This window comes from Mesocricetus auratus, unplaced genomic scaffold, assembly GCF_017639785.1.
Source record: "Mesocricetus auratus isolate SY011 unplaced genomic scaffold, BCM_Maur_2.0 Super-Scaffold_100038, whole genome shotgun sequence".
Classification (NCBI taxonomy): domain Eukaryota; kingdom Metazoa; phylum Chordata; class Mammalia; order Rodentia; family Cricetidae; genus Mesocricetus; species Mesocricetus auratus.
Genome location: NW_024429216.1, coordinates 6,251,523 through 6,278,250, shown reverse-complemented (window position 1 = coordinate 6,278,250; position 26,728 = coordinate 6,251,523). Strand labels below are relative to the sequence as shown.

General features: G+C 51.3%; 1 protein-coding gene across 1 annotated transcript; it reads right to left on the bottom strand.

The window, feature by feature from the left end:
* Window positions 1-14: 14 nt before the first annotated feature.
* Spint2 (serine peptidase inhibitor, Kunitz type 2) lies at window positions 15-24,643 on the bottom strand. Its single transcript, XM_013125340.3, has 9 exons — window positions 24,617-24,643; window positions 23,488-23,594; window positions 22,920-23,437; window positions 6,683-6,853; window positions 3,391-3,450; window positions 2,402-2,455; window positions 1,926-2,087; window positions 1,659-1,697; window positions 15-560 (listed from the first exon to the last, which is right to left on the bottom strand). Exons 1-9 carry the CDS (start codon window positions 24,641-24,643, stop codon window positions 394-396), a joined length of 1,305 nt encoding a protein of 434 aa, XP_012980794.2. The 3' UTR covers window positions 15-393.
* Between the last annotated feature and the right edge of the window lie 2,085 nt (window positions 24,644-26,728).

Below are 26,728 nucleotides of genomic sequence, written 5' to 3'. Positions count from 1 at the left end.
ATAAACAAACAAACTACGTAGTAAATTTTATTTGAAAAGGCCCATTTCATCCATTTCATTAAACATCCATCTTTTCTTTCAGAATCCCAATTAAAAAACCTTTACTTAAAAAAATACCACATAAATCAAACAAAGCAAGCTACCAGATACCAGTGATGCTAAAGGAGGCAATGGGTGGAGAGGCGGAGGGAGCGGCTGAGAGGACACAAGTCAGGGGGTAAGCAGCCAAACAGAAGCCAGGGGGTAAGCAGCCAAGCAGGACAAGGAAGAGCCTCCCTGGCCCGGGAAGGCGAGGACCAAACTCCCCTGATGATCTTATTGATGCAGGCGGCCGCTGCTCTGTTTCTGAGAAGCGCATGCCCTCCCTCCCTCTGCTCTCCAGCAGCGGGGCCTTCACAAGACACAAGTGTTCTTCACCAGCTGCTCCTTGTCATCCCCAGTGCTCCAGACGGTGCGGAGAGCGCGCTCCTGCTTCCTGCGTGCCACACGGACCAGGCAGACCACAGAGGCCCCCAGGAGGAGGACCAAGGCCGTCACGAACAGCCCCACCAGGACCACCGCTAGGGATAAAGAGGGGCAGGTAAGACGAGGAGGAACACGGACAGAGGGCCAGCAGGGTGGCCCAAGTGGACCCCAGAAGAGGACCAGATGCCCTCCTCATCCTGAGACTGGAAAGACTGCCTGCCAGCATGGTCCCTGCAATGCCACATGTATAGAATGTCTGTTGTACCTGATAACAGTGTGTGTGTGTGTGTGTGTGTGTGTGTGTGTGTGTGTGTGTGTGTGTGTGTGTGTGTGTGTGTGTCTGCCAGCATAGATTCCCTTAACTAATGTTACAAATGGCTGTGAGCCACCATGTGAGTGCTGGGGATGGAACCTGGGCTGTCACCTTTGGAAGTAGGTGCCCTAGTCCTGCTGAGCCATCTCATCAGCTCTGGTTTGGTTATCTGAGACAAGGTCCAAGTGGCCCAGGACGACTTTAAACTTCCTTGAACTCCTGAGTGGCAACAGAAGAGCTTCAGCAGGTGGCTGCCGGAGAAATGCAGCCTGGCTGGTGAGGGTGTACCCAGCAGTACTGGGAGCGACCCAGGGTTCCTCACTGCGGCTGCCCTCAAGACCTGGGCACCTCTCCAGCCCCAGCCTTGAGAACCAGATTCTACTTCTAGAACAAGGCAGACTTGTAAGCCAGGTCTTGGCTCCTCAACAAGGAAAAAGATCAAGAGGCCAAACCAGTACGGCAGGCTCATAGGACAACTCTCTGTGGGAGAGCACAGGGACTCCTCCTCGCCAGGCCAGACTGCTTCTTGACAACCCTGGCCACGCTTCACTCCTCATGGCGGTTAAGTCCCCTCCAAACCTGGAGTTACCTCAGGCTTGTGTGTGGACTCCATAGGACAGGCCTGTCTACCAGGCACTCCTCTGTGCCCAAACAGGCTACATAGGGGTTCAGGCCCAGCCTCCACTTGCATAGTGTTTACTGTGGGACAAATGTCCACAAGTTCCAAGCTACGTAGCCACTTTCATACAGACACAGCACTCTGCCACAAGGGCATTCCACTGAGGGAGGAACGATATCATAAACAAGGTAGAAAATATAGCTGGGCAGAGAGGCCAGTTAGTCCAGGAAGGCATCGAGAGAAAGCTAAGAGGTCACTTACCTTTTATTCCAGGGGCCAGGATAGGATATGTCTGTTTGCCTAAGGAGAACACAACATCTGAGTCAGTACACCATGCTCTCCATCCTCAGGACTGGAAACAAATGGGTCCCCTCAGTCTCCTGAACACTAAGGCTCTCCACTCCCCAGGAGCTCCGGAGGCTCTGAGACCTTGTCATTCCAGGGTCCGATAAGTATTTCCAAAGCCCTCATTTTAGGGAACGGCCTCTCAAAGGCCCCGTGGTCAAGGGGTGGGGTCAGCTGACTTGCCAGAGCAGCGCTGCATGCACGCCTCCTGGGAGAGGTAGCTGTTCTTGTTGCCCCGGCACCCGCCGTAGATGAAGCTGTCACAGGAATTCTTCTCAACGTTATAGTACCATCGAGGGAAGGCTGCGCGGCAAGGCCCAGTGACAGCCTTTGGGACACAGTATTCTAGAAGCAAAAGCAAAGAAGCCTCAGGACAACTCAGCAGGGCCAAGGGAAGTTGAGCCAAGCCTAGCAGCTTGCAGACGCAGCTCAGCAGGTGCAGAGTGCCGTCTGCGTGGTGAAAGGCCTGGGGGCCAGAGCGCCGGTGTGGCCCGGTGACGCGCAGCACAGAGCCGTGAGAGTTGAGGTACTTCTAGAAGCACACAGCCCCTGCCTTCACTCTGCTGGCACACTGATGCCTGTCTGATGGAGGCCCTGCTTACCAAGTCCCTCCTAGTGAGTCTTAATGCCAACCACATAAGGTAGTTTTGAAGTTATACCTTCATAGTTGAAGATCTCACCAGAGAGGTCCTCAGAATCCTGCTTCCTGGGAACTGCAACAGGAAAAGTCTGGTTAGGAGGGACACAGGACACCTGGCCTAGCAGGGCTGACTGTAAAGGGCCCATGGAGGAAGCATAGGCAGTGTCACCACTGAAGGAGTGGACATATCCCTGATTCCTGATGTCCTCTGAGCACAGGACACACTGGATGAACACTGGAGGTAGGTGGGACTCGTGCCACTGCAATGGTTACCATGAAAACTAATGGAGGCCATGTTTCTGAGATGATCAAGAAAACAGCTTTGTTCACTTTCTGACACACCCAGAAACTTTACTGGGGAAATTTCCTTCAGAGATAGGCTGGAAATAAGGGTTACCATGCAGGGTCCTACACAGCCAATGAGGACCTGGAATGACGGGAAGTGCTCTAGCCTGACCCCGGCAGCTTTCCGTAACCCTGTAGAGTGCCAGCAGCTACCAAACTCCCACATGTGCCGTCAGCAATGGAGGACCATGGCCCAGACTGTGGTACATGGGACTGGCCGCTGGGGGGAGGGGTGGGTTGTCCCCAGTGGGGTATATAGTTCCCCGCCCACCCGGCTCTGTGGAAGGGCAGGTCTTGCTGGCCCTGCTGAGCCCCTGGCCTGGGGCCTAACCCCAGGGGTACAATTGCTAGTAGGGACCACTCACCCAGGCTCCTGCCGCAGAGTCCCTTAAGCATAAAAGAGGAGCAGGGCGGCTACTGCCAGCTCTACAAAGCAAACTAACACAAAGCCCCAGATGAAGGACAGCAGAGGACAGACAGACAGACAGACAGACAGACAGACAGACAGACAGGAGGGTGGCAGAGGGCAAAGGGCTTGTAGCAGAGGGAGGGAGACAGCAGCCCCAGTGAGGAGCAGAGGTGGAAACACTTTACAGCCCCGGTCACAAGTGTCCCTTCACATGCATGGGGGTCCTTCACTCCTCCTGGGTCTTATGAACCTACCACTCAGGACAGAAGACTCAGCTCCATTTCCGTTCCTGGCCACACCATCAATGGTGTTCCCTGTGAGGGACACAGACCAGAAAAGAAACACACTGTCAAGTGGGGCCTGTGTGCCACAAGCAGCCCTCATTTCTTCTTTCCCCAGAGCCCTGGGCTGTCTGAGGACTCAGCACAAGCTGAAGCAAAAGGACTTCCATAGTCAGGGCTTCCAGGGCCACTTACTCTGCTGAGCCCGCCCATACACACACACACGCACGCACGCACGCACGCACGCTCTCTCTCTCTCTCTGGAGTCCTTTTTCAGGACACTTTAAATTATTTAGTGTGTGTACGCAGGTCTATGTCATGGTGCTCCTGGATCTCACTCAGGTCTCCAGGCCTGGCCTTTACTCAGTGTCCTCATCTGAACACAGATCTCAAGCAAACAGAGATTAATGGAGGTGCTTAGGGAAAGGGTAAGACAAACTGAGTGAGCGTGCCTGTCTCAGGTAGAGCTGCCTCTACGTTATGTGGTAGGGGCACATTTCTTTTAAATGTTAAAAAAATTGTGTGCATGCCTGAATGAGCATGAGTTTATGAGTTCCACCCGCCTACAGATGTCTGAGGAAGCCAAACAGGATAGTGGATTTGGGAACTGGGATTACAGGCAGCTGTGAGCTGCCTGATGTGGGTGCTGGGAACTGACCCCTGGTCCTCTGCAAGAGCAGTAAATGCTCTTAGCACTAAGCCATCTCTCCAGCTCCTTATTTTGACTTTTTCAGACAGGTTATCACCTGTCACTCAGACTGGCCTGAAACTATACAGTCCAACTGCCCTCAGGCTTGCAGAAACCCTCCTATAGGAGGGTTAGGCATGAGCCATCACACCCAGTTTGCATTTATCTAGAATCCTTAAAGGCACAGAACAGTGCAATGTATCTAATACTGCTGAACCACACACACACTTAGAATGTGCATGGTGACATACCTGTAGTCCCAGCTACTTAGCAGGCCGAGGCAAGCTAGTCAAAGCAGCCAGCCTAGGCAATACAGAGATCTTGTCCCAATAGAAGGGTGGAGGGTGGGGGGTGGAGTGGAGAAACAGTCTTCAAAACAGCCAGTTTTTTTTTTTTTTTTTTTTTTTTTTGGTTTTTCGAGACAGGGTTTCCCTGTGGCTTTGGAGGCTGTTGTCCTGGAACTCGCTCGGTAGACCAGGCTGGTCTCGAACTCACAGTGATCCGCCTGCCTCTGCCTCCCGAGTGCTGGGATTAAAGGCGTGCGCCACCAACGCCCGGCAACAGCCAGTTTTTTTATGGGGGGTGTGGATGTTTCTTTTTTGGACCGAAGATCTTGCTATATTGCCCAGGCTGGTCTCTCAACTTCTGGAACCCACCTGCCTCAGCCTCTCAGCTTTGCAGCTGGGTAACACCGTGCCTGGCATCTGATGTAGTTTTGTCTCTAGAACAAATTAAGATAGTAGGTGGAAATGCCTGGGGCTGGGCTGGCCTGATGTCATCCAGCAGTCACCTCATTAACCAGCTCCCCTCATCAGGCACTTTCTGGCAGTGTGCTAGAAGGCTCGCCTCTGGAGACTGAATTCAGGCACAGGGACAGTCTGGTCCCTGGGAGGTTCTAGTTCCCATTACAAGTTAATAAGCTGGCACACACCCTCAACAGAACTGGCAAAGGACTCCAGTGGCTTTGGCAGTTTTCAGCTTGCCTTACAGATTCCTTCCCATGAGAGTGCCAAGAGACATACAACCAAATGCCCACCAAAAGCTGTCCAGGCCCTTGCAGCTGGGGTCAGGTTCTGGACCAACCACGTCCAGGGGGGTGATGAGTGCCTTATGCTCACTGTCTCCTGCTCATGCTCACCTCAACCTTCTTTCTGAGATGGTCACAGCACACCAAAGGGTAGCAAACAACATTTCCCGACTCTTCCCCCACACACAGGAGAGGAAAACACACAGAAATGACATTTTCTGCACTCAGTTTCTGGATGAACCAGTTACCACCCAAAAGGTGAAGGGCTGGCCTGCACCATCTAAAAGTCACACCCTAGCTAGGCATGGTGGTGAGCTCCCACAAACCAAGCACTTGAGAGGCAGAAGAACAGGAGAGAGTTTAAAACTTGCTTGCACGACACAGGAAAACTGAATCGATACACTAAAATCAGTTCCTGTCCCTCTCTCTCCAGTCCCCAGGCAAGCAAGCAGTCTTTCTTTCCCCACGCTTGGCTTGTGCACTCCACCCACCACACAGACCTGAGGCCACTGCCCAAGGCCAATGCTGATGTCTTCACACCACCTCAAGGTGCTGGCTGATCTCTGAATGCACAGCTCAAAGCCAACAGAGAGCAGCCAGCAGGACAGTACACAGAAAACCACAACCATCACTGTTTGTGGGGGACTGACTGAAACACGGGCTCAACAGAAACCATCGCTGTTTCAGGTCACCAGGCAAATCTGCATGCTAGGAAGGGCTGTGTACAATCTCTGTGGGCAGCTGGGACCCAGCCTGGGGACAGCAGGGAGAGATGGACTTGGAGCTCTCTGCTGGGACAGCAGGTTTTATTTGAACTGTAAGGGCCAATGCTATCTTGGCTTCCCAGAGCCTCATAAGACTGGGAGAGGATGGACTTCAGGGAGCGTACCCTGTTGGGGAAGTCCTGTTATTTGCCTGTTATTTGTCAATAAAGCACTGTCTGGCCAATAGGAAACCTAGATAGGAGGGACTAGGAGTCGAGGAGGATTCTGGGAAAGAGAAACACAGGAGAGTCGAGATGTAACACCATTGGGGTAGGAAGCCCGGAAACCTCTCCGGTAAGAGACATACTTAGATTAACAATTATGGGGTAATTACTTAAGTCAGAGCTAGCCAGTTAGAAACAAGCAAGGCCAACAGCTTCATAATTAATATAGCCTCCTGTGTGTTTATTTGGGGACTACAATGTGGTAGAGCCCAGGCGACTGGCGGGTGATAAACCAAAGCGGCTAGCAAGAAAAAGCTTCTCTTAACAGTGCCCTAGTGCTAACTTCTAGCTTGGCTTTGTAAGCTTTTCAGGTCACTTGTCTCAGAGGTAAAAGACAACCCTACCCTGGAGAACAAGGGCCTGTAGGAGTGGACCAGGAGGCCAGGTGGTAGCTGGACTCCTTCCAGTAAGAGTCAGAGAACCTGCTGTGAAACCAGCACACTGGGCCTGCTTTTGCATCCCACCCGATTCCAGGTTCTGGACCGAGTGAAGGCCCAGCAGAGAGAAGTCAAAGCCCTAACAATGAACTCTAAACATCAAATTTTCCGAACTCCAGTCTTACCAGTGACACCAGCACACTTCTCAAGACACTCCTCCTTGCTGTGGTAGTTATTGCCATTTCCTTCACAGCCTCCATACACAAATGGCTGGCAGGACCCGTCAGTGACATTGTACCACCACCTGGGGATGGAAGCCCGGCATTTCCCTACTACCTTCGTAACTCCACAAGACTCTGAAACAAAACAGAACCCATGTGGGTTGATGGGAGCAGTCCCGGGGTCAAAGGACACACACATTCGTTAGGAGGAAGTCTGGGGTCTTTGAGATACTCCAAAGGAAAAGAAAGCGAAGTATTCTGAGCTTATCAGTTCCTCTTGACCTGGTCCCAAAGTCTGTCCTGATGCTGTCTTCCTCCTATGGAAAGGAACATATCGCCTGGCAGCCAAGTCCAGCGCATCTGATGCAGTTGCAGCTGCAGGTGGCTTCTGTCCCTGACCCCTTCAGTAAGGGGTTGCTCAGCACAGCATTAGCTGGACACATACCCGGCCCTAGATCTTCCTGCAAAGACAATCTCACAAAATCCACACTCAGACCCAAGAGCCTCATAGACAAGCTTCCTAACTCTAGTCTCTAACCTCTAACGGGCAACCCAGCTTGTGGGCTTGGGTTCCAGGGAGTCCTAAGGTTTGTTTCACTCCAACCAAAGGGAAAATACCAAACACGGTATTCCAGGCAGACACATTTGCAGTCACTGTTAGAGGCTGGTCAGGAGGCTGTGGACAAGGCGAGGGAATCGCTGCAACTAAAGTTCTCTCGGAGGGCCTCAAGAATGGAAAGCCACCAGAAGCTGATCACAGATCCCTGTCTTCCTCTGCAGTGGCACACTGTCCTGTGTGCCCAGCTGGAGGCCAATCTGATGACAACCAAATGACAGCTCTCAAGCCCAACCGACCCAGAGCTGCTGCTCTTCTCCAGCTTGCTCGTGTCAAGTTTCTCCTCCACTGGAGATAATCTTGGAAAATGCACAGGGCGGGTTTGTGCCTCCAATACATCTCTCAAATTGTTATGATGATGGGCACGGAACTAGATGTTCTCAAAACACCAATCTACAGACACAACACATTGCTACTGTGCAGAACAAATACTTCCCCTCAGCAACTCCCATATATGCCAATCAATCTCAACTAACAGAAAAGGAAATTTTCAGGGCCAGTGAGGTGGGTAAAAGGAATAGCACAGCCAGGCGTTGGTGGTGCACGCCTTTAATCCCAGCACTCAAGAGGCAGAGACATCGATCTCTGTGAGTTCGAGACCAGCCTGGTCAATAAGAGCAAGTTCCAGGACACCCTCCAAAGTCACAGAGGAACCCTGCCTTGAAAAAAACAGAAAAAAAAGGGGGGGAGGGCTAGTACAAGCCTGACGATCTGAGTTCAATACCTGAAACCCAAAAAAAGGCTGGATGCGGTGGCACACTCACTCCCAGCCCTGTTCCAGCATGGGCAGAGTTAAAGATTCTTGTGCTACTCCTGGCTTTCATGTGGGTGCTGGTCCTCATGCCTGGGACTTGAAACATCTTCCCAGCAAGGCTCATTGCACAGGTCTGTAACCCTAGCTACCAGAGGAAGGACCAGAGAGATGGAAAGTTCAAGGCCAGCCTGAGGAATTAAGTAAGATCTTGTCTCAAAACTTAAAAAATCCAGGAAGAACTGGTGACACCTCACTCAGTGGTAACCCACTTGCCTAGTAAGTTCAAGGTTCAAGGCTATCTCAACAAGAAAAGAAAAAGAACCAGCTGGCATACACCTGCAACAGATGCTTTTGACAACATGCCAAAGGTTACAACATACAGGATGGATCAACAATGCCCAGAGTAAACACACAGAGCAGAATCTTCCGGTTTTGATTTGGCCCAACCTACACAGTCAGGTGGGGGAGGCAACGTTGCTAACAACAACACAAAATGAAGAGGGCCCACAGGCCCGAGTCAGGATCCCATTCTGAAAACACGAGGGGACCCAGTGCTACAGGAGTCATGCTAAGCGAGAGTCCTGGCGGCCACCAACTGTGGCTGTTACTGCTTTCTGTGGTTTTCAGTACAGTGCGCTGGTACACACCCATAATCCCACCTCGTGAGAGGCAGAGGCAGAAGATCAGGAATTTAATCTCACTCAACAACACAGTGAATTCAAGGTTGGTATGGCCACAGGAGACTAGAAAACAAAACAACAACAAAACCCCCAAACCAGAACACTGGCAACATGGTTCAGCACTTGCAGCCAAGCCACACGGTTTAGTCCACCCTGGTACCTACACAGCGGGAGAGAGCCCACTCCCAAAAGGTGTCCTCCTCGGACCTCAAGTGCTATGGCATGCTTTTGGGAGGGCGCACGTACACAAACACACAGTAAATAGACAAAACAAACACGAAAACATAATCTTCCCAATGAAACAGAACCACAGATACCACCCTTTGCTTCCAAACACAGGCATTGAAGCTTGGAGAGATCTGAATCCACAGTGATCTGCTCAGAGCCCAGGTGCCGGGGCAAGGCCTCCTCAGCAGCGGAGGGGCTGAGGGGCACCAGCCCGCAGCGGGAAAGCGCAAAGCAGAGCTACTTGGGAGCAACATTCCCTGGGCCTTTATCCCAGTCGGAGGCCTCTGCTCTCAGTCACGGGGTCACTCACAGTAACATGCCAAGGCTGGAAGGATGTGGCTGGACACAAACTCAGCAAGTTATTTCTTAATAAGGGCTTTGACTGTTTAGTAAAAAGACTGAAAAAATAATTTCGGTGTGTGTTGCGGCACACGCCTTTAGTTCCAGTACTCACAAGGCAGAGGCAGGCTGAGCTCTTGAGTTTAAGGCCAGCCTGGTCTACAGTGCCAGGTCAGCCAGAGAGACCCTGTCATGGGAAAATAAAAACAAAACAAAACAAAAAAACCCAAACCTGACTGCTCTGGGTATGTGCGGGTAATCACGAAAGGTATGTCTCCTGTTTGTTGGTTTCTTCTTTTCCGTGCTGAGGAAAAGCCCAGACAAGCACTCTACCCATGAGCTGCACTCACACATACTAAAACACGTTTTTTTTTTTGGGGGGGGGGACAAGGTCTTTACAAGTGGCCTCAGCTTCCCAAATGCCTAGACAGGCACATCCAACCTAGACTACAAAACTACTTCTATCACTTCCAAATCTAGTGAGAAAATCAGGAAAGCTGGACAGATGGTCATCCATTCCTAACTCCAGGATTTAGGAGACAGAGGCAAGGATCACCTCAGACTGAAGCCTAGCATGGTCTACTCAAACTGAGTTCCAGGCCAGTCAGAGGAGCAGAGCAGGACTCTGTCTGTCTTTTATACCCTCTACCCCCTCTCCACGAAAACCAGGGAGAAGCTGAAGGGCATAAACCCTAATTTGGCAGGCATTCAGAACATGAGCTGCTGTAAAATTACAGACTGGAGTCTGGGAATGCTGTCAAAAGGAAACTGGTTCCTCTGGTTCTCAGGTCACTACTTAACCAAGACAATCTGCCAATGGTTCACATGACTTCACCCTACTCTGCCAAATGCAAAGAACTGTTGTCACTTTGGTCTGAGAGAGGGTCTCTGTGTAGCATCCCTGCCTTCCTGTAAGTCTATGTAGATCAGGCTAGTCTCAAACTTACAACCTTCTAAGGACTGGGAGCCACCAAGCACCACCTGCTGTCACCTGTAACAAGGACACTACACACAAGCTAAGGCTCCTAGATGTCACCAGTGTGCTTTACAGGCTTCAAAAGACAGACCTAATGTTTTTTTAAACAAATACTGCAGCTGCAATGCAAGTTTCCTTTAGGAATATACCAAATATGTGAGAGGGGCAGGAAACACTCTAACGCTTTACCACTTTGTGGCTCCGGAGGGCCTCACATGTGGTAGGCAAGTGTCTACCACAGGGGAATGTCCCCAACCCTTTCTTCCCATCTGCTTTCTCCCACTGAAGTAACAACCATCTGGGTCTTGGTGTTCTCTCTTTTTTTCCCTGGGTTTTCGAGACAGGGTGTCTCTGTATTGTTTTGGAGGCTGTCCTGGAACTCACTTTGTAGACCAGAATGGCCTCGAACCCACAGAGATCTGCCTGCCTCTGTCTCCCGAGCACTGAGTTTTATGTAAGCAGCATGGGTCTCGAGCTCGCGTTATGTAGCAGGGTGGCTTTGAATGAGTGAGCCTCTTGTCTATGCCTCCCCTCCCCAAGGCTGGGGTTCATCACTACTCCCAGCCCTTTTTCTTTTGAGGCAGTGTCTCACACAGTAGCCCAGGCTGGCTTTGAACTCAAGTCTCAACTCCTAAGTGCTGAGATTACAAGTGTGCACCTCCATATACTCCAAATACCAGGCTTCTTCCGTTTACGTTTCTACATCCATTCAGTTCACTCTTGAAGGGTGTGTGCATTCAGGGAACGGAACCTACCGTGTGTGAGGTAAAAGCTCTACCACCAAGCCACACACTGGGAGCCACGCACACACTGGGAGCCACGCACACACTGGGAGCCACGCACACACTGGGAGCCACGCACACACTGGGAGCCACGCACACACTGGGAGCACACACACACACTGGGAGCCACGCACACACTGGGAGCCACGCACACACTGGGAGCACACACACACACTGGGAGCCACGCACACACTGGGAGCCACGCACACACTGGGAGCCACGCACACTGGGAGCACACACACACTGGGAGCCACGCACACACTGGGAGCCACGCACACACTGGGAGCCACGCACACACTGGGAGCCACGCACACACTGGGAGTACATACACACACACTGGGAGCCACGCACACACTGGGAGCACACACACACTGGGAGCCACACACACACTGGGAGTACATACACACACACTGGGAGTACATACACACACACTGGGAGCCACGCACACACTGGGAGTACATACACACACACTGGGAGCCACGCACACACTGGGAGCCACGCACACACTGGCTTCCAGATGTACTTTTTTTTTTTTTTTTGAGACAGGGTTACTCTCTGTACCAGTCCTGACTGGCCTGGAACTCGCTCTGTAGACCAGGCTAGCCTCTAACTCACAGAGATCCGCCTGCCTCTGCCTCCGGAGTGCTGGGACTAAAGGCGTGCGCCACCACTGTCCTGCTCAAATTTACTTTTAAAACACAGAACAATTAATTTCTTAGGGTTCTACTGTTTGACCCCATTTTTGACAGTTGTTACACAGTCAAACTTCTCAAACTTCTCAAAACAAATTTTCAAAACAGACTGGCAGTCTCGTCTCAGCCAATGGACTGGCAGATTACAGGTGCGCATGACTACACGACACTTAAAACTGAGACCTGAAGGGTAAACTGAAGCACACGATCTGCCTAGCTATACAGAAACGGAGAGCCCGGAGTCATGTGAAGCTCGGCCCTGCCCATCTGTTTTCTCCAGAACAAATGTTAATATATTTCTTGCTAGGGTCCAGTGGCAAACACAGGGAGTAACTGCCCTGGGTTGGTGTGGGGTCATGAAAAGCTATCTTATACATGTCATCTTTAATGTTTGTTAAATTGCCACAATTGTAATCCCAGTACTCAGGAGATAGGGAGGCCAATCTGCACTACACAGTGAGAACCAGACTCAAAATAAAACACATAATTTGGTTACAGATGTAAAAACAGATATTTACATAGCATATTCCAGTTCATGAGATAGGGCCTTGCCTAGTAGCCCACGCTGACCCTGGCCTTACCGTGCAGACCAGGCTGTCCTGGAACTCAGAGATTACCCTACATCCGACTACTTCTTACTAATATTGAGAACTGAAGTACATTTCTTCCACCACATAAGAGTTTCTGGTATTTTCCCCATACTTCCAAAGACACAGCACAGGCCTCCTCACTTGGCGTTTTCTAAGTCTAGAATCACATTTTAACCTTTTCTCCCGCAGTGTCCAGAACTTTATCTAAGGGTGGACATGGTAGTTACACACTCTTAATCCTAGGACCTAACATCCAGCACTCAGGACTCAGGCCAGCCTGACTGCACAGTGAGTTCCAGAACAGCCAGGACTGTCTAGTGAACTGTACCTAAAAAATAAAGTCCTGCTCTGAGTTGCGTTACTCTACAAAAGTCTGCTGTCTTCACTCCCCGGGACACGGCACAGAAGGGGCACCACCCTCCTAGCTTCTGCGAAGCTATGCAAGCATCTAACGGGAGTGTGGACTTCCCTTCCAGGGTTACTGTTTTCTCTCAGGCACACTTTGTTTTTTTCTGCAGTCCCCTCTTTGCTCATTCCTGTAAGCTGTCACACAGGCTGTCACAGGGATGAGGGCAGTACAAACCACATGCTCTGCTATGTATACTAGCCAAGCGGCCAAACAGCATCGGCAACTCCTCAAGCCCCAGCAGCCCACACAGCCATCTCAGCAGCTGGCCAGCAGCTGGGACTGCTCGCCCATCCCCAGTACTCACCGCTAATGAACCTCAGAGGCTCACATACGAATCACAACACAGTGTTCCCTGGATCTTGTTCAACTACTCAAAAACAAACTGCTGGGTGTGTTAGCACACACCTGTAAATGCAGCACTTGGGGGTGGAGGCTGGCATTGTTACAAGGTGCAATTTGGGGCTGGGAAGACTGGTGACATGGTTCAGTGGGCACTGGCCTAAGGACCTGAGTTTGACCCCTAGATTCCACAGAGGAAAGAGGTGACTGACTTCTAAGTGCATGGTGGTATGCTAGTGCCGCCCCCGCTCATGAGAATCGCCATATACACATGAATATGATAATAAAAAGATAACATGTCAGCCATTCACCACATGACATACTACAACTTGAGAAGTGAGAACCCCCAGCCCAGACTCTGAAGGTTTGCATCCCCTACCACACACATGCCTCAGTTTATTCTTAGCCAGAAAGTCTAGGCAGTGCAGAAAGCAACCCAGCTCTTCTGTTACAGCCACTCAGGACCAAAGGGAATCGGGTTACAAAGATCTTCAGATAGTGTGAAGCCTGCAGGCCACACAAGCAGCAAAACCAGACATGCGCAGGACACAGTGGTGCAGCTTTAACCCAGCCCTCGGGAGGCAGAGGCAGGTGGATCTCTCTGAGTTCCAGCCCAGCCAGGGCCCTGTAGTGGGAGCGGAGAAGAGTGAGGAAGGAAAGTGGAGGGAGATGACAGAGAAGATAAGTATTTCACAGAGCAGGGCCAGCTGTTACCACATCCACACAGGGCTTAGTGCCCACGATCTACAGCTGAGAAATCCCACCAACACATCTGTTTGTGCCGGCAAAACCACCCGAGACATCCAGATAAGGGAATACTCTGAGTTGTTAAAAATAGACATGTGTGCGCCAGGGTAGAAAAATGTCCAAGGCAGCGGAGTGGAGGGCAGAGAGGTTTTTAAGTTAGAGTTTAACCAATGTAGCTGTGGCTGTCCTGGAACTCGCTGTGTAGTCAGGCTAACCCTGAGTGCTGGGGTTAGAAGTATGCACCACCACACTCAACTATTTTTATGATTTAAACCTTTCCCTTTTAATTTAGAAACACATGATGCTGTTAATAAAGGGGGCACAGTGCTGTATATCTTTAATTCCAGCACTCAGGAGGCAGAGTTCACAGCCAGCCAGGACCACATAGAAAGAATCAGTCTCAAAAACAACAAAGAAGTTAATCCCACCACTCGGGAGGCAGAGGCAGGCGGATCTCTGTAAGTTCGAGGCCAGGCTGGACCAACAGCCTCCAAAACAATACAGAGAAACCCTGTCTCGAAAAACCAAAAACAAAAAACAAAAAACAAAAAACCAACAACAACAACTAAGAAGCCGGGCGTTGGTGGCATACACCTTTAATCCCAGCACTCGGGAGGCAGAGGCAGGTGGATCTCTGTGAGTTCGAGGTCAGATGAATCTACACTGTGAGTTCCAGGACAGCCTCCAAAACAATGCAGAGAAACCCTGTCTGGAAAAACAAAACAAAAAACAAAAGAAGGGAGGAGGGGTAGGAGAGAGAGAAGGGAGGGAGGGGAGGGGAGGGAGGAGAGGCAAGGGTAAGGGACATGGCTCTTTCTCACACTTGCACTTATTTTGCAGTACTGGAAATATAATCCAGGTCTTTCTGTACAGCAGGCAAGCTCCACCGCAGTTCTGAATTCTATGAGCAACCCTAGGCTCAGCACATCAGACCGGAAGGTAGAGACTCCCAGGCACTGGTTGCCTGCACACAGCAGCCTGCCATCTGCGTCAGTGAGCCTCGGGCGGTCTCTCTGATGAAAGCATTACTTTTGTCTTTCCAGGTTTCTCTGAGTGGCCCTGGCTGTCCTGGAACTTGTTCTGTAATCAGGCTGACTTCAGATTTACAGAGATCTGCCTTCCTAAACGCTGGGGTTAAAGGCATGCATCACACTTTCTAAAAACTTGTATTTTATGTGTACATCTATCCACCATGTGCATGCTTGGTACCCTCAACAGCCAGAAGAGGGCGCTGGATCCCTGGAACTGGGATTAGAAATAGTTGAGAGCTGCCCCGGGAACGCTGGCAACTGACCTCAGGGTCTCTGGAGAAGCAGCCAATGCTCTTAATGGCGGAGCCATCCCTCCAGTTTGGGCAGCAGATGGTACAACTCTGCATTTAGTTTGTTACCAGGAGCCCAGACTGGCCTCCCACCTGCTCCTCCCTACTGCTGCCACCAATCCTGGTCAGTCCTTTTTGTTTTCTTTTCTTCTATTTACTGATTTACTTATTTTTTTTTTTTTGAGACAGGGTCTGCATAGCTCTGGCTGTCCTGCAAAACTCTATGTAGACCAGGAGACAGATTTCAGAGTTTGAGGCCAGCCTGGTCTACAGAACGAGTTCCAGGACCAAGAGAAACCCTGTCTGGGGAGAAAAAAAAAAAGAAATTGACTCATGAGCTAAAAATAGTGGCTAAAAACCAAGTATGGGATACAATGAGACTGTCTCAAAAAATAGACACACAACATGTACATATGTATGTACACACATATTTTCCCACCCTCAACTAATTTACACCAGGTGTGGTACTACCTGTCCATAATCCCAGCACTCCTGCACACTCCAGAGTCAAACAGAAGGATTGTGAGTCCCAGGCAGTCTGAGCTACAGAGACCTTATCTGAGAAATACTTGTCATGTAAGGCTGGGAGGTGGCTCAGTTATCGAGCAGAATTCTTGTTGAGCATGTGCACGGGTTCAAATCCCAGCCCACTGGAGAGGGTATTTAGGGTGGGGGTGTGGCTTAGTGGCAGGGCAGAGCTCCCTGGATACTAGGAGCATTCAACTCACTATATGACTAGATCTTGTCAGAATGAAGAGGCATTTCCTCCTTTTCCCCTTTCTTAGCTCGTGTCAAACTTGACATCCTTCCACCTCTGCCTCCCGAGCCTGGGATCTCACACCAGAGCTGGCACTCCCAGTAGGGATGCTCTTAAAGTCTGTCCTGACTTGGAGGGAGTGTGAATTATCCCTGCTCAGGGTAAACCGGACCATCAAGTGGGGATGCGTGCCCTCATCTGCAATTGGGCCGTGCCCTAAGACTTACATGGGGGAGGAGCCTTCCACAAGGAAAATTAAAATCACACCCCAAGTTTGAAGGGATTATTATAAGCCATGTGAGGTACAAAGGAAATGAGCAAAGGGAGTGACACGGTAGGAATCATTTAGCGGAAATACCTAACAAAGACTGCAGAGTACCTGGCCCTGGGAAGGAAGTTGTCCTGCCTCTGGTTGGCTAGCTCCCGGCAGCTGCACCAACCTTATATTTAGTTCCTCACTCATACACAGCACACCACACGTGAGGGCAGCAGGTAGGGGTGTGTGTGTGTGTGCATGTAAGTACGTGTGTGTCTGTCTGTGTGAGTGTGTCTGTGAGTGTGAGTGTGTGTGTGATAACAACACTTAGTGAGTAAGGGTGCTTACCACCAATGAGGGGCTGGAGAGATGGCTCAGTGGTTAGGAGCCCTGGCTGCTCCTCCCTAGGACCAAGGTTTGATTCTCAGCACACGTGACGGCCCAGAACCACCTGTAACTCCAGTTCCAGTGAGAACACCATCTGCTGGCCTGGAGGGCACACACATGGTGCATGGACTGGCTTGCAGGCCAACACCCACACATAAACTAGATGAAAATTAAAAGTTTGCATCTAACGGAAGAGTAAACTTCTAAAACAGGACTGAGAATGAATGCAGGCCTCACACATGCCAGGCAAGGCCTCTCCAGTTTCCATTTTGAGGAAGGGCTCAGGAAGCTGTCTTGACTAGCCTTCAAGCCTTTAGCAGCCAGGTCTTTAAAGCTTGACTCTTCTCCTCAGTCTCCCTGGTAGTTGGGGTTACAGGCCTGTACCCCCAGGCCTGGACAAAAAGCCTCATATTCTTTGGTATAGCAGGTCGGCTTTCTGATTTAAGTCTAGGCGCGAGCCTAGACTGCAATAAGGAGGCTGAGACAGGAGAACTGCTTCACCTCACGAGTTCAAAGCCAGCACAGGCAACACAGTGAAAACGAGTTCAAAATCCCAACCCCAGTGTTTAGACACTGAGACTAAAGCAAAGACCTGCCTAGAAGCCACCATGTCCCTAAGTATTGCTGAGGACATTATGAACGGAACTAGCAGAGCCTGTCTGTGTGATTTACACCTGTTTGGTATCTAGGAAGTATCAAAGTGTTTATTGGCAAGGTCATTTGCAAGGGCTGGCCTATGACCTTCCTTCAAATTTAGCCTCTGGCCATGGGACAAACCATTCTCTTTTATTCCTTGTTTTGAGACCAGGTCTCAGGGAAGGAAGGGTAGCCGAGGATAACCTTTAATTCTTTCTTCCTCCCCCAACCCCCACTACCAGAATGCTGGATTACAGACTAGAGTCTCCACAGTCAGTTTACAGGCATTAAGGAAGGGAGCCCGGCCGGCTGGGGCTTGCCGCCTTTGAGGAAGCAGCCTCCCCAGCTCCACTCCGTCAGTCTTGAGGCTATCTGGACAAAGTAGGAAGGCAGTTAGCTTCCTCTTCACAGACCCCCACCCCCATCCCAGATGCATTCTGCTGCTTGCCCATTCTCTGCCTAAAGCTAAGCAAAGCTAGGTACTGAGAATGTAGGTGTGAAGATTACTTACAAACATTAAAATAAGCCAGGTGCAATGGTGCGGCTCAGTAACACTTGGGGGCCAAGGCAGGACTACTGTTTGGCCAAAAAAGGAAAAACAAAAAGCTTTCCACAAGGACTAGACACTTTATGAAGGCGGAACTCAGCAAACTGACACTGCAAAATGAGGATGAACAGCAAGTTTCACTGAAACTCTGCTTTGATGATTGGCAGGGAAAGATAAAGGCAAAACAGCCTCGGGCCAAACAGGACAGAGTCTTAGGAAGCACCCCCATCCAGGTTTCTTAAGTGACTGCACCATGACACTGTTATAGTGCAAATAAGGAGTTAGGGGGCAGAGTGAGGAAATGGGGAAATAAGAAACCTGGACTTCAGCTATTGTCTGGACATCTGGTGTGTTTTTCCCTCAAAAAGAAAAAAACACCAGAAAACATTTTCTGTTGTGGTTGTTTGAAAAGGCACTCAAACCCCTGACCTTTCTGCTTCAGTTTTCTGGGATGGTATTACAGGCTTGTATCAGTATCATCACACCTCTTTTTTTTTTTTTTCCCAGAAATGCTTTCTCTGTAGCTTTGGAGCTGTCCTGGAACTCGCTGTGTAGACCAGGCTGGTCTCAAACTCACAGAGATCTGCCTGCCGCTGGCTCCTGCGTGTTGGGATTAAAGGTGTGCGCCACCACCGCCCAGCTCTGGCACTGACTCTTTTTCATGAAAGTGGAGAAACTGGACAAGAAGACACGCAGGGTTGTTTTGCTAAAAACACTCTGTCTCAGTACTGAGACTCATGTGTGTTATTAGGCTAGCCTGGTACTCTTTGAACTCTGGATCTGTCTCTACCATGCCTGGACTTGGGCTGTTTTGTTCTGGGTTTTTTTTCTTTTTTTGAGAGAGAGGTCTCCCTATATTGCCCAGGGCTTGTCTCAAGTTATTCTCTTGCCTCAGTCTCCCAAAACAATGCTTTAACCCTGAGGTTCTAAAGGTGACATAGACTTTACACTCATCCTTTGTAAAGTCGGTGCTTACTAAGTATATGTTGGCTAAATTAATATGTATTTCAAGCAGCCTTGCCCACAACAGGACAACCCCCTCTTCAATGTGTCCGCTGATACCAAGTCCAGATGCACTTGAGCTCCTAAGCTGCTACGCTGACCATCAGGGTTATAACCACCCATGTGACCAAGGAGAGAGAAGAGCCAGGGACTAATGGCACGCTTCGGGACTGGTGGAAAAGCATGCCTTGCAGTTTAGGTGTCGCGAAGCTGTAACTAACCCAGGAGGCTGGAAACTGACGCTTGCTTCAAAGTCAGTGGAGGCTCTGGAATGAATATTGCTGGGCTCAGCTCCAATGGAAATTCCCAAGAACCATCAACAAAGAAGCCAGATCAAGGAACCATTAACAGTTGATACCCGAGTTGCAGCTAACAGTTACTGGCAGCAGGAACTGAACTTAAGTGATGACTCTTAAAGGAACTTCCAACTTGGAAAAATTGTATTATCTGACCTTGTAATTACGATCAAAATTACGTTATTTCAGGCAAGGTAGGTGGCACAAGCTTTTCATCCCAGCTATTCAAGAGGCTGAGGTAAAAGATCCCAAGTACAAGGCCTACCTGGGCCACAGAAGGAGTTCAGGGCCAACCTAGGCGACTTGGAGTCAGTCTCAAAATAAAGAAGCAGTCAGGATGATGACAAATACTTATAATCCCAAGACTAGAAAAGTGGAGGCAGGACGATCGGTTCAAGGTCATCCTCAGCATGTATGTGAGGCCAGTCTGGGCCATATAAGACACCGCTTCAAAATAACATAAATGTAAAAAGCATACAAAGTGCTTGTCTGGCACAGGTGAGACCGTAAGTTCAACCTCAGCCCTAAAAAGAAAAAATTCAGAGCCCTTGAAATAGTGAAGTATTTGCAAAGCATTCCTCTTTTAGGAAGTAGCATGTTCCTCAAGATCAATGTGTGTGTGTGCGTGCGTGTAAACTACTTCCTTTATCAAAGGTGGTGTAGTCCTGATATACGGCCACAACCCAAGACATACAGGGAAGGCAGGTAGCCCAGAGAAGTATCAGAGACTTGAAGTGTCCTGTCTCACAAAAGTTCTTGGCTTTGCCCATGAGTGCTATGTGGAAACAGGCTTGTATTTTGCTCAGGTCCTACCTATCAGATCTTCATATTTTCAGACAATGCCCCCAATTAGACATTTTAACGTTAGAAATTCCCACCTTTGGAAACCACACAATTATCTTAGTTGAGCCGGACGTTGGTGGCGCACGCCTTTAATCCCAGCACTCGGGAGGCAGAGGCAGGCGGATCTCTGAGTTCGAGGCCAGACTGGTCTACAGAGCGAGTTCCAGGACAGCCTCCAAAGCCACAGGGAAACCCTGTCTCGAAAAAAAAAAAATATCTTAGTTGTAAGGTCTCCTGCGTCTCCATGGCAGACTGAGATTGTCCCTGAATGCTGGAGAGAAACACCAGGCACATTATCAGCTTTCCCCCGCTTGCCTAAGTCACCAATGACCCTGCCACACCCTTCCCACTGCCCTCACTGGCAATATCAGGCCATAAAACATTAACCACACCCGCCAACAACCCTCAACAGCCTGCTCAGTCCCTACCTCCATCCAACTCCAGTACCCTTTCATTTCGTCAGTCTCCTTTCTGAACCTTTAAAAAAATTTTAATCCAGTTGGTTGTGGTGGCAGAGGGAAGAAGAGGTAGGTGGATTCGAGTTCTAGGCCATCCTGGGCTAGAGAAAGTTCCAGGACAGCCAGGGCTGTTTCAAGAGTAACCCTAATTCAAAAAACAAACAGAAAGAATAAATTTAATTTAAAAAATTTAAGATTGTTTTTGTATGTATCAGTGTTTTACCTGTGTGTGTGTGCGCGCGCGCGCGCTCGCGCGATGACTGAGGAAATCAAAAGAGGGTATTAGGTCCCTTGAAACTGGGGTTATAAATGGTTGTGAGCCATCATGTGGTTCCTGGGAACTGAACTGATTAATCCTCTGCAAGAACACTGAGTCATCTCTCCACCCCCATGAGCCGCCATGATACCTTTCTCTAACCAGAATCTAGACCCCTGCTTCCAGACCATTCTCCCTCCACACTCCTCTAACCTCTTGTGGAGAAAAAGAAACAAAACAAAGCCATCTGTCATCAGAATAGAAGGTTGTGCCATCTGGTGACCCAGGTCCTCTCTTCTCCATAATCCTCACCTGGGGTTCACTGCCTCAGGTTGTTATCACTTGTGGAGGATTTCCAGTCAGATAATGAGCCTCAGACTGTCTGTCTGTCCTCACATCACTCTCGGTCTAACACTAACATTTACATCTCTTCAACACCTATGTTCATTCACCACCTTCTATCTAGTCTTCTAGGTCTTTGCTTCCAGATTCCCAACTCTCAACCTGTTGGCCCTACCTACCACTTTCTGCTGCCCCTCAACCTCCGGTGTAGACAAAATTCCATGCACAGTTGTTCAAAGTCACTCCTGTCCTCCTCCCTTCACGTCCCTTTGTTGGCACTGTGCAACCAAATGTGCCAGAGAAACACCTCACCTGAGCACATGATTTTACACACACACACACACACACACACACACACACACACACACACACCAAAACCGCCTCCCGCCTCAGATGCCGCTGTTGAAGCTTGCAGACAAACAGCACTTGAGATAAGTGAGGGCAGTAGTTCACGCGGCCAGAAAGCCATACTTCAGAAAGGTCAGCAGGTCTGGCCAGCGGCAGCAGTCAGACCAAAGCGAACAGGCAAGCACTTCAGCAGAGCACAACCTCATCAATTATCACCGAGAAACTTCCCAAAGGCCTGTGGCAGCGCCACATCAGGTTGGTTCTGGGCTTAGAGAACACGCAGAAGCCAGAAGCCATAACCAGATGTTGTCACAGGCCAGGTAACTCCAGGGACAAGGTGACAATAATGTCTTTATTTGCAAAAGCCCCGAAGGGCTGCTGGAGGCTGGTTTAGGCTACAATGACCAACAGAACAGCTGTGTTCCTGACTCTGCATCTAGAGCTGAGCCTCTCCTCACTGGCCCTTGGCATTCCCAACTTCTTTTCCAGGCTTAGACCCAGGAACATGCCATTTCTCAGAGGCCGCCATAAGGCACAGCCTACCTGCCAAGCTTCCTGCTTTCTCTTTCATCCGGCTGACCAGAGGGCCTTGGGCCGTGCGGATGCTGTCCACTTCTGTCTCCTCTTCCCCTCCTCCCTTCGGTTCCAGCCTTGGGGACTGTCTTTTCCTTGATCGCAACCAAGTTTACTACCAAGGCTTTTGCTCTCCACCCTCCCACAGGACACTGGTCCCAAGGTCTTGGCACAGCTGTCCCCTCCTCATTCTTCCTGTTAGGATTCAGACTCACCCTCCTCAGACACCCTCCCCGCTAGGTGCCCCTCATCTGTCACCTGCCCCCACCTGCCGGTTGTTGCCACTTGGTCATTTAATCCCTGGTAAGCTCTCTGCACTTAAGTGTTTGTTCTCGGTCCCTCCGGCTGGAATCCAAGCTCTGTGAAAGGGAGACCCTGTCTTGCCTGAGTCAACTCCCATCACCAGGGCTAGCACTGCCGTCCTCACGGGCACGCCAACAGTCTACCGAATCCAGGAATTCTTTCGAAGCCGGCTAGTGCTTGCTCAAGCCCTAACAACACTTGAAGGAGCCAGCATCAACAGTCTCAGGTGCCCGGGCCCTGGCTGGCAAAGCTCCTCCCAGCCGCCACTGCTCTCCTTCTCCCTTCGGACATCACCCGCAAGGCTGTGGCCCCACATCCCAACAACAGGTGTCCTAGGAGCGTCTTCCCCGTACCCACCCACGCTCAGCCAAACAAGTCCCCCAGCTTCTGGCTGCCCCTGCCCAGGGCTTTCTTTGGCCATGCAGTTTCCGCTTCGTTGGGCTCCTCACCCACTTCCTGCCACCGAAGGAGACCAGCGCCACGCCTTCCTGGATCAAGGTCCCCCAGCTCCCTTCCCAGGGGACACTTGGCTCGCTCTTACACCTCCGCGCTCGCTGTTCACTCCGAGGCGTCCCCAGCCTCCTTCCCACCTGCAGGTCCTGGCCCCCACACCCCGCACACCCTCTCGGTCCCCAAGGACCCTGCGATTCCTCCTTTGCGCACCGCCCCCCCCGCTGCGGCCTCCTCCACCCCCCTTCCTCCCGGATCCCCGCGGGGCCCTCACCGTGGATGTCTAGGTCTCTGCCGGCCGCCTCGGCCCCGGAGAGGAGCAGCGAAGCTAACAGGGCGAGGAGCGCCCGGCCCCGCCGCGGCCCACACAGCTGCGCCATGACCTGCCGCCCGCGCCGAGCCGGGCCTCGAGCCGCCGGCCGTTGGGGTCTCCCGAGCAGGTGTGGAACGCCCACGGCCGCGCACGCGCACTGGAGGCCCGCGAGCTCGGGGCGGCTGCGCCCGGAGTGTGTGTGTCTCGGGGGGAGATCGCGAGGCGTCCGGATCCTAGGCAGCCCCCTTCCTTCGGGTTTTTGGCGCGTACGTGGTCTCAGTCGGTTCCCAACACGTCCCGCGGCTCTCCCAGGACCTGGGACGCCACACCTCCTGACGTCCGGGGGTCGCTGTCGCGAATGGCGGCCGCCGGGAAGCTCGAGAAGGCGGCGGCCCGGCTGGGGGTGGAGCGCACCTGGCCAGGCGGGGCGGGCACGGCGCAGGCGCGAAGGGCGGGCACCTGAGCCGCCGCTCTCCCTCCTTCACCTGGGACCGCCCCCGGCTCAGGGAGGAGGCGTGGTCGCGCTTGCCCCGCCCCCGGCCGGCCCTGGCGGGAGGGGTGATGCTGCGGAGCGCTCTCCACCTTCCGCGTGAGTTCTGAGCGCGACGCCGCGGTGCCTTCGCTCTCGCTCGGGCACTGGGACGAGAGACACACCGTTTAGGGAAAACCGAGGCTTTCTGCTCGCCTTGCTTTAGCCTTCCGCTACGGGTTAGGGCTTTAGCCTGCCTAAGTTCGACGATCGCTGAGCCACGACCAAAGGTCCCGGACTCCAGTGGCCACGCCAGACTGGCCTGTGTGTCGTCAGAGGCGGAACCGTGATCAGGAATGCGATGGGGGAAATCCTAGGGTTGAGTGAGCAGGGGTTGAGACAGTGAAAACCAGACTTTGATAGGAGCCCGCCCACACAGGCTCCCTTTGCAGCTCGACGGCAAGGGGGGTGGGGGCAGAGGAGACACGGACCACGACAACAGAACCAGCGTGGGTTCCGGGAAGAGTGTCCACATAAACCGGATGAATGACGCAGGACTGGCAGGAGTAGAAGATCACCGCCAAGATAATTAACATGATCACATTATTCCTGAAAAAACGTGCTCTTAGGAGGAGGTGGCGCACGCCTTTAATCCCAGCACTCGGGAGGCAGAGGCAGGCCGATCTCTGTGAGTTCGAGGCCAGCCTGGTCGACAGAGGAAGTTCCAGGACAGCCAGGACTGTTACACAGAGAAACTCTGTCCTGAAATGACCAAAACTAAATAAATAAAATAATAAAAAGGATGAAGAAAGAAAATAATCTCTTGGGCCAGCACCTGCCACCAAACTGACCATCTGAGTTCTATTCCTGATGTACACACGGTGGAACTTCCTGAAGTTGTCCTGACCTCCACACTCTATGACACCCCACATACATAGAGACACACACAAATAAAAATAAATGGACTTAAGAAAAATAAGAGTTCTTGGTGTTTTAAACCAGGTGGGCTTGGTTGCGAAAGACTGTATTCCCATCATGGAGGTCGAAACAGGATTGGGACAGTCCAAAGCCAACTTCAGCAACAAGGAATAGCCCCAGTCCTTCAAAACCAAAAGGCAGACACCACCACCTTGTGTGGAATATGGTTAGTTGGTAGAGTGCAGGAAGTCCTGAATTTGATCCCCCGTACCACGTAATAGCGACCATAGCAGCACATGTCTGCAATCCCGGCACTCGGGGCAGGACCTGGAGGACCAGGACCAGGAATTCAAGTTCATTCTCAACACATAGCAAACTCAGACCGGCCTGTTCTTCATGAGACCCTGTCAAGTAAGAGAGAAAGGAAAGAAAAAATAAAAAACAAAAAACCCCTGCAAACTGGACAATGCATTTGGGGCTGGAATGGAATAAATCATGAGAGCCTTGGAACTGGCAGCAGAGAAGGGACTCAGTGAGAAGTCGGCCTCCACAACTGAAGGATAAGAAGCTGGGTGGTGGCGGCCCATGCCTTTAATACCACCGTGGATCTCTGTGAGTTCGAGACCAGCCTGGTCTACAAGAGCTAGTTCCAGGACAGCCTCCAAAGCCACAGAGAAACCTTGTCTCTGAAAACCAAAAGAAGAAAAGGAACAAATACCAAAAGCATCAGGAACAGCAGATATATCTACATCATCTTTTTTTTTAAAGATTATTTTATGTGGGTGAGTGTTTTGCCTGCATACATGCATGAGCACCACACACGTGTGCCTGGCGCTCAGAGACCAGAAGAGGGCATCAGGTCCCCTGTAGCTAGAGTTACAGGTGGGTGTGAGCCGCCATGTGGATGCTGAGAACTGAACCCAGGTCAAGAGCAGCCAGGGCTCTCCCCTGCTGAGCCACCTCTCGGTGTCCCCCCACCCCCATTTCTGAGATAATTCTCACTGTGTAACTAGGGCTTACCTTGACTCTCATCTATCCTCCTGCCTCAGCCTTTCAAGTACTGTCTTTGCCACCCCAATTCGGAAACTGGGATTCATCATGCTGCCTTTCAAAAAATTATTTGTGTGTGTTCGTGTGCGTGCGTGCGTGTGTGAGTGTATGTGTTCGTGTGTATGCGTGCCCACGTGTGTGTGAGTGCGTGTGTGAGTGCGTGCATGCGTGCCTGTGTGTGCACTCGTGCACATGCATGTGTGAATGCGTGCGTGCATGTGCATGCGTGTGTATGTGCCTGTGTGAGTGCCTTGTGCATGCGTGTGTGTGCGCGCGCTTGTGTGAATGCGTTGCACGGTGTGTGTGTGTGCGTGTGTGTGCCTGTGTGTGTGCATGCTCGCATATGTGAATGCATGTGCGCGGTGTGTGTATGCGTGTATGCGTGTATGCGTGTGTGCGCATGTGTGTGTGCGTGCACGCGTGTGCGCGCGCGCACGCGTGTGTGTGTGTGTGTGTGTGCACAGGTGCTGTGGCACATATACAGATCTGAGAATAACTTGCAGGAGTTGAGACAGAACCAGGTCCTTAGGCACAGCACCAGGCCCCTTAGTGGAGCCATCTCACCCTTCCAGGCTTTGTTTGTTTGATTTAAGGCGGGGCCTGCAGCTCAGCCTGTCCTGGAACTCAGAAACTGACTATTAACCCATGAACTCCTGAACCCCTTGCTTCCACCTCCTAAGTGCCAGGGTTACAGGCAGCTGGCGTCACTCAATAAATACTATGTGCCGGAGGAAGTGAAAACATGGATGGATGGATGGATGGATGGATGGATGGATGGATGGATGGATGGATGGATGGATGAGTGAATCGATGACTGAGATAATGATGGTTCAAGGGTTAGGCCCTGCTTGGATTCCCTGGAGCACTTAATTAGCATTCCTGAGCTCCCAGGGTGCATCTAGGAAACAAAAAGAAAAAAGAAAAGGAGTTGAGTGTGGCGGCTCGAGTCTGGAATCGAAGCATGCAGAAAGTAGAGGCAGGAGGTTTAGGGGTTCAAGGACAGACTTAGCTAAAGAGAAGCTGCTGGGCAACCCCTTAGAGCGAAGCTGCGGAGTCCTGCAGTACCGCTCGCTGCCTCCAGAGGGCGCACGGAGCAGCCCCCAGAGTGTGTCCCGGGACCCCGCCCCGGGATGTGCACCCCGGAGCGCTCAGAGCTGAGTGTGCCGCTCCCTCCTCCCCTCCCTCCCATCTGCATCCCGCAGGATCCTGGCTTGAAGCCTGCTCGCCTCTGCAGGAAGGGAAACTGAGGCCCTGGACTGGAGCGGGGCGGGTCCCAGAGCACGAGCCCCGCCCCCGGCAGCCCCGCCCCGGCCCGTAAGAGCTCTGAGCGATA